At 45.7% G+C, this 11,689-nt stretch overlaps 5 protein-coding genes across 5 annotated transcripts; 2 read left to right on the top strand and 3 right to left on the bottom strand.

The window, feature by feature from the left end:
• Positions 1-484: 484 nt before the first annotated feature.
• On the top strand, positions 485-1,231 carry MCYG_00348 (uncharacterized protein; the record flags this gene model as incomplete). Its single annotated transcript, XM_002850198.1, has 1 exon — positions 485-1,231. The coding sequence occupies one exon, from the start codon at positions 485-487 to the stop codon at positions 1,229-1,231; it is 747 nt and encodes a 248-aa protein (XP_002850244.1).
• A 390-nt stretch (positions 1,232-1,621) lies between these two features.
• On the bottom strand, positions 1,622-2,782 carry MCYG_00347 (uncharacterized protein; the record flags this gene model as incomplete). Its single annotated transcript, XM_002850197.1, has 1 exon — positions 1,622-2,782. The coding sequence occupies one exon, from the start codon at positions 2,780-2,782 to the stop codon at positions 1,622-1,624; it is 1,161 nt and encodes a 386-aa protein (XP_002850243.1).
• A 3,461-nt stretch (positions 2,783-6,243) lies between these two features.
• On the bottom strand, positions 6,244-7,605 carry MCYG_00346 (conserved hypothetical protein; the record flags this gene model as incomplete). Its single annotated transcript, XM_002850196.1, has 3 exons — positions 6,244-6,639; positions 6,714-6,874; positions 6,936-7,605. The coding sequence occupies 3 exons, from the start codon at positions 7,603-7,605 to the stop codon at positions 6,244-6,246; spliced, it is 1,227 nt and encodes a 408-aa protein (XP_002850242.1).
• Positions 7,606-8,861: 1,256 nt separating this feature from the next.
• Positions 8,862-10,723, top strand: MCYG_00345 (UDP-galactopyranose mutase; the record flags this gene model as incomplete). Its single annotated transcript, XM_002850195.1, has 6 exons — positions 8,862-8,878; positions 8,954-9,023; positions 9,087-9,167; positions 9,237-9,587; positions 9,646-10,071; positions 10,136-10,723. The coding sequence occupies 6 exons, from the start codon at positions 8,862-8,864 to the stop codon at positions 10,721-10,723; spliced, it is 1,533 nt and encodes a 510-aa protein (XP_002850241.1).
• A 370-nt stretch (positions 10,724-11,093) lies between these two features.
• Positions 11,094-11,641, bottom strand: MCYG_00344 (uncharacterized protein; the record flags this gene model as incomplete). The annotated part of the gene is made up of 4 exons (XM_002850194.1): positions 11,094-11,113; positions 11,198-11,267; positions 11,366-11,557; positions 11,621-11,641. 4 exons carry the CDS (start codon positions 11,639-11,641, stop codon positions 11,094-11,096), a joined length of 303 nt encoding a protein of 100 aa, XP_002850240.1.
• Positions 11,642-11,689: the final 48 nt, after the last annotated feature.

Genomic DNA, 11,689 nt, shown 5'->3' with positions numbered 1-11,689 from the left:
TCAGGACAGCCGATGGCCATTCTATATAGACAGTCCTTACCAAGTTGGACTTTTCGTAATATCATGTTAGTTGTGTATGGTTGCCTCTCTGTGCTTTGCTAGAATATATCATACCACAGTGAATAGCTCTCTACTTTCCACGGATAGATACCCTTTTTCCCTCATACAGAGCATGATCATTGCCCTGCATAGCACATTCCCCAGTCTGTTCTCTATCTACCTTCTTTACTATGTCCTCTGTTCTGTCCTGCTCTGTCTTGCTTTCTGTCCTCTGCTCTGTCCTCTTCTCTGTCCTGTCTCTGTCCTTTGTTTACATCTTCAGTTCACATCGACGACCGCTCTGTCACGTCTTCCTAATTAGGAAATGCCCACGTTGACAAAATGTTTTCTCTTCTTCTCTTCTTCTCTTCTTCTCTTCTTCTCTTCGCTGCCAGCTTTTACACACACACACTGTTTACTACCAGCCCAAGCCTGTACTCCCACCATGTGGTTCCCTGCCCTGGTCGCCCTTTTTGCTTTTTCATTTGCTGCCCTCCTGTCCCCTGTAATGTCGGACACACCTATGGCTGCCCTGGATTCTTCCACAACAACTGGGCCGGTGACAGCCGGGGAGAACGGCTGGGTCGTCGCCGCGAGGGTGATGGCCTTCGTCGCTCCGGTCATCGGTTTCATCACTGCGGTGCTTTTGTCGCCGTATGGTGAGCCGGTTGTTTTGTGGTACAGAAACCAGGGGAAAACGGGGGATGCGGTTATCAAATCGCAGGCCGAGAAGATTGAGACAATCAGGGATGACGTCTCATCCCTAAAGAGGACCCTTGGGTTGTTCGAGGCTGTTATTCTCGGTGACCCGAACGATGGCTCCCTGAAGGCGGCTCTGACTTCTGTCAGGGACCGCCTTAGGAGCGTCGAGGAATCGTATCAATCCCTCGAGACCGCGCAGGGTACAACCCAGCGAACTCTCGAGGGATCTTTACGAACGCCTCGCGCTTTTGAGGCTGATCATGAGACACTCATGAACACCCTCCGGGAAGTCATCAGGAGGGTTGACACCTTGAATACCAGCCTTGAAGAACTCAAGGCGAGCTCTGGAAGGATAGAAGTCGCTCTTGACCGGCTCCAAGCTTCTCCGGTCGTTCGGGTACGCCTAACTGCCGACGGGCTGCGGGACTGTTGCGGCGGCGTTTCCGTCGCTGATGTCCCAATGTCTGTTGGCTGGTCCGGGCGTCCCTGAGCTCTCCCACTGCATAATATCCTCTGAGGGCTTGCCCTCGGAGAGTTATGCAGCTTGCCTAGTGGAGAGACTTCAGTTATGTACTTGTGGGCATTCTTGACTTTCTATATTCTTAACATGTATCCCTACTATCCTGTTTGTATGTATGTATGTATGTATGTATGTATGTATGCACGCGTCTCAGTCGAAAGCTCACACCTCTTCGTGGTGACTGGGACGAGTAGCTGATGGTTGTTTTTTCCACCATCAGTGAAACCAAGATGAGCTCCCTTTTGGTCTTGATTTCTGATCGTTCTTTTGTTCCTCAATACCCCCCTTATTTTATTTTTTAGACGCGAGCGGATATGGAAAAGGGGGATGTCTTTTACCCCATCCCTTATGCTAATCTCTTCAGGGGCCCAGTTTTCGAAATGACGTATCATGGAATCCCTTCGACGGAATAGCAGGCATCTCATCGATAAAGGCACGCTGGTATATCAAATCTGACTGACTGATAGGAAGGTACTCATGCCTCGTTGCCGGGAACCCGTCGTGACATATATGCCCCCACAGCCCATCGTTTGAATTATCACAATGCCCGACACTTTCCCATAAGGTGCTTCGGAGCACTGCATACCCAGGCTTTCTCGGTAAATAGTTAACAGAAAACTGTCTCTCGGCGCCACACATCTCACACCGATAGCATGTCGGAAGCAGCTCCTTTTCCAAGTCCTTTCCTTCGTATCCCACCCAAAGATGAAGGCTATCTGAATAGCAGGCGAAAATTGCCGCGTCTCTCGATTCTGGACGTGTAGAATTATATTCCACCCATACATTCCGCCGAAAGACCAAGTCAAAATCCCCTATGTTATCAAGACATTTGACGCTGAGTTGTATTATATGCGTGATATCGGTATCCGGTCTCCATTTGACGTGAGGCTCCAGAGGGAGAAGCTCAACCTCACTGCGTCCATATCTTGGGCCTAGCCTATAGTGATTCACAATCTCCTTTGCGTGCCTATAACGTACATATGACCATCCCATGCTAATTTCTAGCATCTTACTTCTGCCGTCACAACGCGTCAGTTCAGTTCCAGTCCAGGTTCCATAAAGTCTACTATGGAATTCCGCACAAAGATAGCAGAGGACGTGGCCTGGAAAATCGAGTTCCAGCCGCTGTAGAAATTGTGCACGATATCGAACGGGTTCAAGTTTTAGTTTCTGCAGGATTTTCTTCCCATTTGTGGCCTGGTAAGTTGCTCTGCAGGTGAGTGCAAAAGCTGCTGCGTCATCCAGAGGTAGAATAGAAGTAGCAAGGTAGTAAATAATATCATCATTAAGACGATAAATTTTTGGCAATTCTGCCTCCACCAACTCCGGCTGCGGTGGATCCTCAGCCAGAAGATGATCTTCGGGCTGTGGAGAGGTTTGGCTTTGAAGATGGCCTGGCGCTGGGGAGCATTGTTTGTCATGTACTGCGGCATCCGTAACCAGTTTTTTTATTTTCCGCTTGCGCTTCAAGAGGACTGGTAGTGGCCAGAGACGACCTAGCCAAAGTATCGACGCCTTCATTTGATCAGGCCGTAAGCAAGCAGAGTCTTCTAAAGGGGATAGACCTAGATGAACCGTAGATAAATTTATAAGCTAAGATGTTTATCCGTTAGATATATGAGGACTAACTAGTTATATAAAAGAAAGTGAAGTTAGCTTGACGTCATAAATTCTAGTAGTGGTTTTCCATTATGGATGATGAACCATAACTATTCTTTAAGACTGTTGCCACTTATATACGTTTTAACTCTTCTAGTGGGTAGTTAATAGTAAATAGGACGCCTGGCATCGATGTACTCACTATCACACTTATCCTCTCCGTAACATCGAGTTGCATGAATGTCATATCATATTCACGTTAGAATGGGTTATGCATTAATGAGAGCGATCCTGTATCACCAGGAATTGACAGTAATAAGCCACCTAACAGACATGTTTCAAGTAGAACATAAAACATAGCGCTCATCATACAATCTAACCTCGTAAATTGCCTGGCCTCCGTATCTTGAAAATGATAAAATCGATACAATTTGTAACAGTGGAGGATGTACTGGCTATACCATACAAAGGGTAAGTAGGTGACATTGTCCCGTCTTTGGTTACCACGGTACACCTAGTCATCATAATAGAAATCGTCACAGTAGGAATCATCATAGTAGGAATCGTCATGATGGCAATCATCATCGTAGGACTCATGAACATAAGAGTCATCCGGCTCAAGATGGGGTTCCGGAGAGACAAGCTGGTGTCCAAAGAAGCTTACATCGTTGCCAGATGAGTCATCCTGGTGGTCGAAGGGTCCAAGTTGATGGAAATGCTCATGGAACTTCTCAATACTAGAATCAGATGATATAATAGGTGGGTCAGTGTCAAGACTAGACTCAAGGAGCCCTAGGTATGAATCAGACCAGGTATCAGGGTTTCGGTCTTGTAATCTATAGTGACTGCCATCTTGCTTGTTCTGGGAGAAGTACGGCTCAGGAATATGGTCAGACAACACCCGGTTGGCCTAATGGTCTGCATCCCGGTTTTGCTCGCTAGGTACATGCTGAAAATCGACCTTTACACCTGACTTTTCCAGTGAGTCTTTCGCCGCGTTAAGCTCCCGAAAGAGATCTCCATTAGCAACTGGCTGGCCATTTGCTGCCCTATATCCGTTTGACTCCCATCTGTGGTTCCATTCATTAACACCTTTCACCATGTATTGGGAATCGGATTTGATAATAACATGGCGAGAAGGGCCTCCGTCCATTTCTCGTGCCTTATTAAGGCCGTGGATGCCGGCCATTATCTCCGCCTTCTGGTTTGTGGGATTGTCCAAATTTAGGGGTATGCTCTCGTTGGATTGGAATCTGTCGCCCACGTAGATACCTGCAGAGGCTCTTCCGCGTCCTGTTCCGTTTCCTTTGCATGCTCCATCAGCGGATATGACGACTGGCTGCCCCTGAAAGTGGCTGTCCGGCCCACTGGACGAGGGCAGTTTGGCGGGCGTCATCCTGTTATGTAGAAATCCCCGTGCGACTGTGCTTTTTGCAGTTGGAGATGCGAAAATTGACAGTGTTGAAGTTGAAAGACTTCTTGTGACGTTAAAATTAACTACTCCGAAACAAGCCCCCTTCCCAACGAGGCTTGGGAGACGTGCGAACACCTCGGAATTCCATGGTGTTCATATGAGCCTTAGATATTGATAATTATCAAAGCAATAAATGATGGAATAGATAAAATGACAGTATAGCAGTTAATTAGTTTTGTCAGTATTTAGGGTATATACGGAGTACATTCAAGACGATTAATAAGAGGAAGAAGGTCGTTAGTGCAGGGGTTTCATTCTACGGTGATTGGTGCCTACAAGTACTTCACCACATTGCAAGAGACTAAACCCGAAATAACGTTATATCCGTCAGGTGCTATTAATCATCAGAGTTAATAAATGATGCCTGAAATAATTAATCCCTAGATATCAATACATAGTATAAAGGGAATAACGGTAATATTGTTTGAGGGAATAAGTATGAAATCGAAGAATGAAACCGAAATCAACTTCTCTTCATAACTTCGCATAGGTGTAACGCGTGTAGAGAAAAAAAATAGACCCTCCTAGTGTTAATTGCTGTTTGTCGTCGACGAAAACTTTCTCATTGGCAGATGAACATTAAAGAATAAATGGTTGAAATCATCTCGGTATCATGTGGCTATTTAAATAGTCGTCCTTAGCGTGTTAATGCACTTCCGGCTAATTGATCGGCTTCCTCGTTATATTCTCTGCGGACATGCCAGAAGTAAACTTTGACACGGGAGTCCGCAAGCTCACGTATTCGCCAGGTAAGCTCCTTGAAAAGGTAGTGGTTTGTAACTTGCTGGCCGTCTGCATTGATATAGCCATTTGTCTCCCACCGTCCAGCCCACTGGGTTAAACCATTGACCAAATAAGCAGAGTCTGACTTGATGATAACTTGGGTTAATGATTTCCCATCGACGCCATAGTCGTTAATTTCTCTAGCAGCATCTAGCCCGTATATGCCCGCTATTAACTCTGCTTTTTGGTTCGTGGCCCATCCTGAATCGAGCCGGACAGCGGCATTGTGCTCGGAGTCCTTGCCCACATAGACACCGATAGCAGCTTCAGGGGTTGCCATCCCATTTGCACTGCATGCTCCATCAACAGCGATAACTATTGATCTCAGATTTGGCTCCAGATTCGAGTAGCGCCGGGATATTGAGGTAGCACGAGTTGTAAAGACCATGTCACCGACTGGGAATTCTATCAGGGAAGGCTGGACATCTTGCCCGTACATCCTCTGTGGTTCAAACTTCCAGCAAGGGACTTCGCTGCGCCTCGCAGTGGGCATCTTGTTCCACGGCACCGGTTTAAAATAGTTTCTTGTACGTTGATGTAGGAGGGGATGGCAAGTAGGTGCGTATAAATGAAAATACGAAGTTGAGCTGAGGTTCGTCACAAGGAATTTCGTGTCGTCAAAGCTACCTAAACCGGTTTTCCCAAATAGGAAAGGAGATGGGCGGGCGGAGGCTAAGTCACGTGTAGATGTATTATTCTATGGAAGAAAGAATTGGAATGATACGATATATATATCAATGGGATGGAATATACATATATATGGGGATAAAGAGAAGTCAAGGCTAGACAAAGAAGCCCTTGGGATTACTAACTAGCCATCCAGTACGTACTGGTAAATAATTTCCCTCATATAAAGAAAGTACATTACCCCGACGGGGAAATTGCTCTAGAAACAGTTTTGGATACTTAGTATAGCTATAACATATGACTGTAGTAAGATATTGGAAGTCTCAATGAGAGTATGAGGAGAAAATAAACTGCCATTTGGGATTAAACGCGACTGATTCACGACAACATAGGATTCCAGCACGCGCTATGCCATATTTCAAGCATTGGGGCAAGAAGGCGTGAGCTGGGCCGTAACTAACAAACGAAATTAGGATCGTAAGGTAAACATACATTCTAATTACTCTTTAGGTTCTTTGTCATCATCTTCATCATCCTCATCCTCATCCTCTTTCTCTTTGTGGTGAGTAAGCATGTTATTCGCGAGGATAATAGCTAGGGAGTCTTCGGTTTCCTGCGCATCTGTGCCATTATCTGACACGTCGAATGTGGTAGTGTTGTAGAATACCTCGGGGAGGTAATGGTCGGACACGCGTCGAGCGAGGTTTACCAGCATTGAGCGGCGTAGATACTTGCCAGGGGTAGCCCACATACACTTCCCTGTCTCAACCTCCTGGGCCCAGTCCAATCTGCCCTTGTTTTTTAACATAAGATATGTCATAACATATCTAAAGTAGAGGTATCTTTTGGCTGGGCGATTGTGCCCAAGGAAAGTCAAAGTCTTGCCGTGTATATCCTAATAAATATTATTATATTAGTAAACGCTTCCGGACTTAGAATTAAAGAGGATAGTGGGATCCCTATTCGTACTTTCCACTTGACTTTAGGTAATATGATGTGGTTAAGAAGAGTAGGGTCGGTAACGAGGACCTTCCACTTGACCATTTCCCTTGCCTCAGGTGCCTTTAGTGGAACAATGACAATGCTGCCCTTATCCATTGCCATTTCGATATGCTGGTGCAACATCAAGCCTAACAATATATATTAGAATTTAATAGAGATAAGCTATCCCTAGAAGGGTGGTAAGCTCACTGTTTCTTGGATCGTCAATAGTAATGGTCCCAGCTCCAAATAGGTGTGCGACGGAGCATTCATCAAGACTCTTTGGAACTAGATGTGCTGCTCTCACATCTTTTGATAGAAACCACCCAAGAACGTGGCAGTGCGCGAGTTTTTTAAACTCGTCAGCTCCTTCCATCTTTGAAGCTTCATAGAATTCTTCCACCGCAACCCGAAATTTATTTGCCTTGAACTTATACTTTGACTGATTGCCCGATGCTGTGGCAACCTTGGACACCATCGCGTCGATATATGCAGACTCAAGGTCTTTATATCTAGGCATCGCTTCTTCCATGTCCTCTTGGATAAGCCTCCTTTGGCGTTTTATAACCCGGATTTCGTCGTTAAGAGGGGTAGACGCGAGAGCGAGGCTCTTTAGTCTTTCCGACGCAACAAGAGGTGGGAGGCGTCTAAGATGCGACAAACCATGAATTGCCGTCTTACAGTCCTCGATATGGTTAACCTCAGACACAAGTGCATCTATTTTGACGGCTAAGAAATCTGAAGATGTGGAGGCAAGTGATGCAGACGAGGCCTGCCGCATGCGCTTCCTAGACTCAGCCAGGGTCGCTCTCTGGTCTTGCACGAGCAGGCTTTCAATTTCCTGGGGCAAGTACTCTTTGGTGGCATCTGAGCTCGACATCGTGATGGCTAGAGAGGGAGAAGGGTGGGAAGGGTGATAGGTAGTTATGAGCGACTGCTTGAGCTAGACGGTTAAGGCAGAGATGATGGTTTGATGATATCTGAAGGGAGCATGCAAAGAAAGACAGTTGGGAAAGAGAAGGGAAGGAAAGAAAAGTTGCACACCGCGCAAGGGGGCGGAGAGGGTTATTTATACCCGTAGGACAAGTAGCGGGGCGGAAGCGACGATTGAGATCTCAACTCTTACTCGCTCGGAAGAGGGAGAGCATGAGTCATACAAAATAAAACTGTGTTATATCATGTGTTGCGTTCCAAGTTTGGTTGTCGCTCCTTTGGAGCCAGACATAAACCTCTACTAAATGATGTAACCGCTTGTAGGTGATGTCGCCTCTTCAACTATCATCTAGGCAGAACATGTCTATAGTTTTGTTGTAGATGTAGATAGTTAAGATGCGATGTCATCCTAGTTGAATAGTATATAGTATGGTGATATATAATCATCCTAACGACGCGGCTAGGAACGTACAACCCGTGTACTAGTTTATACCATTATCGACCTGCTCAATAGATAGTATGTTTTTCATTAGGATATAGACTTAAACAATCTATACCTCTTATGTGATCAAGATAGCATGTATCTGTTTACAACAGTAAATGGGTTCTAGGTATCTCGGTGGTGATTGTCTCAGCCTCCAGTCCATCTAAAAGCCGGATGCCATAAATTGGACTATTTATCATATATCTTCAAAAAACATATCCATGGGTATCTTAATTTCCTGCTGGAAGCTATAATTGTGTCATTGAGATGGATATATCTACCCATGGATCCAGTGCATCATGATCTATTCACAATGTCATCCATGGAATGTCGTTTTGCTTCCCAAAGTTCATATATCACATGATATACACGTGCTTCTGACGTGGCGTAAGCCTTTTCACGTGATTACCTGCTTACATAACTAGTGGGCTTGCTCATCCGCCCGTTTTCTCGAGGATCTTTCAGGGGGAAGTTTTTTGGGAGGCTCTAAAGCTCTTTATAACGTCTTCTCTTTTTGCTTCTCTGTTTCTTATTGTCTTCTTCTTCTTCTTGCTTCATAGTACTCTATTTGTCTTGCTGTTCCCGCTGATCCGAAAGTTTTCATCGCATCTTCCCTGGCGTCGGTACCCCTTTCTATAGACTTGAGACGTTGAGCTTCTTTCTTCCGCCCCGCCTCAACGGACATATAGCTTCGACCAGCTTGCATCGTTTACTCCAGCATGCCTCGAGCAGACGCGTAAGTCATATATTCAGCGTTAGCATCTTGATTCCCTTCAATTGAGCTGTTCTGACTGTTTTTTTCTACTAATAGTAATGTTGACATCCTTGTCATCGGTGCCGGCCCTACTGGCTTAGGCGCCGCGAAGAGGCTGAACCAGATCGTGGGTCTGCAACATTGTATATCAACTCATCTTCTTATTACTGATGCTCCTTGTTAACTATAGAATGGTCCCTCCTGGATGATTGTTGACTCAAATGAAGTCCCTGGTGGCCTGGCATCGACTGACGTGACCCCTGAAGGCTTCGTAAGTCACACACCCTTTTATCCCCAACCAACTTACGTATCACAGCTAGCTTATTCTATACCTCCCTAGCTGTACGATGTTGGCGGTCATGTCATTTTCTCTCACTACAAATATTTCGATGACTGCATTGACGAGGCTCTCCCTAAGCCCGACGACTGGTACACTCACCAACGTATCTCCTATGTCCGCTGCAAGGAGGCCTGGGTGCCATACCCTTTCCAGAACAACATTTCCATGCTTCCAAAGGAAGAACAGGTGAAATGTATCGATGGCATGATCGACGCTGCCATGGAGGCTCGTGTAGCCAATACCAAACCTAAGGACTTCGATGAGTGGATTGTTCGCATGATGGGTGTAGGAATTGCCGATCTGTTCATGAGACCTTATAATTTCAAAGTCTGGGCTGTTCCTACCACAAAGGTATGACTTTTGGTTACCGTAGCCATGGGGAGCTGCTGGACTAATCAACTGGCGTTAGATGCAATGCGCATGGCTCGGTGAACGTGTAGCTGCACCAAACCTCAAAGCTGTCACGACCAACGTCATTTTGCAGAAGACTGCTGGAAACTGGGGACCCAACGCTACTTTCCGCTTCCCGGCCCGTGGTGGTACCGGTGGTATCTGGATCGCTGTTGCTGACACGCTCCCTAAGGAGAAGAAGCGCTTTGGTAAACAGGCTGCTGTTACTAAAGTTGATGCTGCCAACAAGACTGCCACTCTGGCCGATGGATCAGTCATTAAATACCAGAAACTTGTTTCCACCATGGCTGTTGATGCCTTGGCTGAATCCATGGGTGATAAGGAGTTGATTAGTCTTAGTAAAGGACTCTTCTACTCCTCCACCCACGTCATCGGTGTTGGCATCCGAGGTGAACGCCCAGAGAGAATTGGAGACAAGTGCTGGGTAAGGTCCCTTGATCACATTATAACTTTGATATATAAGTTCCTAACTCTAACATTGCCAACAGCTCTACTTCCCAGAAGACAACTGCCCCTTCTACAGAGCCACCATTTTCTCCAACTACTCTCCATATAACTGCCCTGAAACCCCCACCTCCCTCCCAACCCAGCAGCTGGCCGATGGCTCTAAACCCGCCGACTCCTCTTCCAAGCCTGGCCCTTACTGGTCGATCATGCTAGAAGTTTCTGAGTCCTCCCTCAAGCCCGTAAATAACGATAAATTACTCGCAGAGTGCATCCAAGGTCTTGTCAACACCTCCATGCTCAAGCCCACTGACGAGATTGTCTCTACCTACCACCGCCGCTTTGACCACGGCTACCCAACCCCAACGCTTGAGCGAGAGGGCGTTCTCACTAAACTTCTGCCCAAGCTCCTTGACCAGGGCATCTATTCCCGTGGCCGATTCGGAAGCTGGAGGTATGAGGTCGGTAACCAGGACCATTCGTTTATGCTTGGCGTTGAGGCTGTGGATAACATCATCAACGGCGCTGTCGAGATGACCCTTAACTATCCTGATTTTGTTAATGGACGACAAAACACTGAGCGTAGGCTTGTCGATGGTGCCCAGGTATTTGCACTCAGAACCAAGAATTGAACTTCCTACAACCGAGGTAGAACAACACCATAGAGGTGAAGATGAATACACCTGGCCTCGCAGATTTTTTTAATGACGAGACATGATAGAAAGAAGGAAAAAAAGTGATGATATTGAAAGAGTTAATACATAAATGATGGAAAAATAACTAGAAGGAGGCGGAACATCGTTGTTTAAACAATATGATCGTTCTATGAAATATAAAATCGGAAGTATTTGCTATCCCTTCTTTATCGTTGCATATATCTATGATAATTGGCCCTTGTTTGTCATGTAGGGTTTAAAGAATAGTTCACCAGATTGGAATAAATATGGTTGGTAGAACTCATGTTTCTCTCAAGTATAGTTGGGTATCTCTGTAATGTCAAAATTAACCAAGAGATTGATTGACTGGAAAGGTTAAAAAACCCCATTCCTTCGTCTAAATCCTCACAAAGTCCGGCTTCCGATAAAATATGAATTAATCATGCCTACATTCGTCAGTCTCCGGCTCCAACATTTCAGTGGCATTTGGTAGCTGCTTTATCCAGTCCTCAGTATCTTCCTACATCATACCCAAAGAAAGCAAAGTTGTTAGATTTTTGATGAAAGATTTACCTATGATGGGGTAGTTATATTTAAGCCGCGAACACGAGAACATACCATCTTTTCTATCCGCACTTGTTCCCTTAAAGCATCACGAATCGGATCCCAGAATGAATGATTAACGGATTGAATAGGCGGGAGAGGCCATCTGTTCGTTGCGCAGTCGAACTGGAGTGGTTTTAGTGTGAGAGATTTGGGTGATGTTGACCGGCTAACGTGGCTTGTTGACGGCGGCCGACGAGTATCTTTCTATAAGATGGTGGATTGACTCAGCATAGACAGATTTTGGCGGGGAAGAACATGGTAACTTACAATAGCAATGTTCATTGACATTCCATCTTTGGGTTCGACTTCATCCCCTCTAATAGTGGAGGGAATGTG

This window comes from Microsporum canis, genomic scaffold, assembly GCF_000151145.1.
Source record: "Microsporum canis CBS 113480 supercont1.1 genomic scaffold, whole genome shotgun sequence".
Lineage (NCBI taxonomy): Eukaryota > Fungi > Ascomycota > Eurotiomycetes > Onygenales > Arthrodermataceae > Microsporum > Microsporum canis.
Note: the sequence above shows the minus strand (reverse complement) of the source record. Positions and strands in the feature narration are given on the sequence as shown.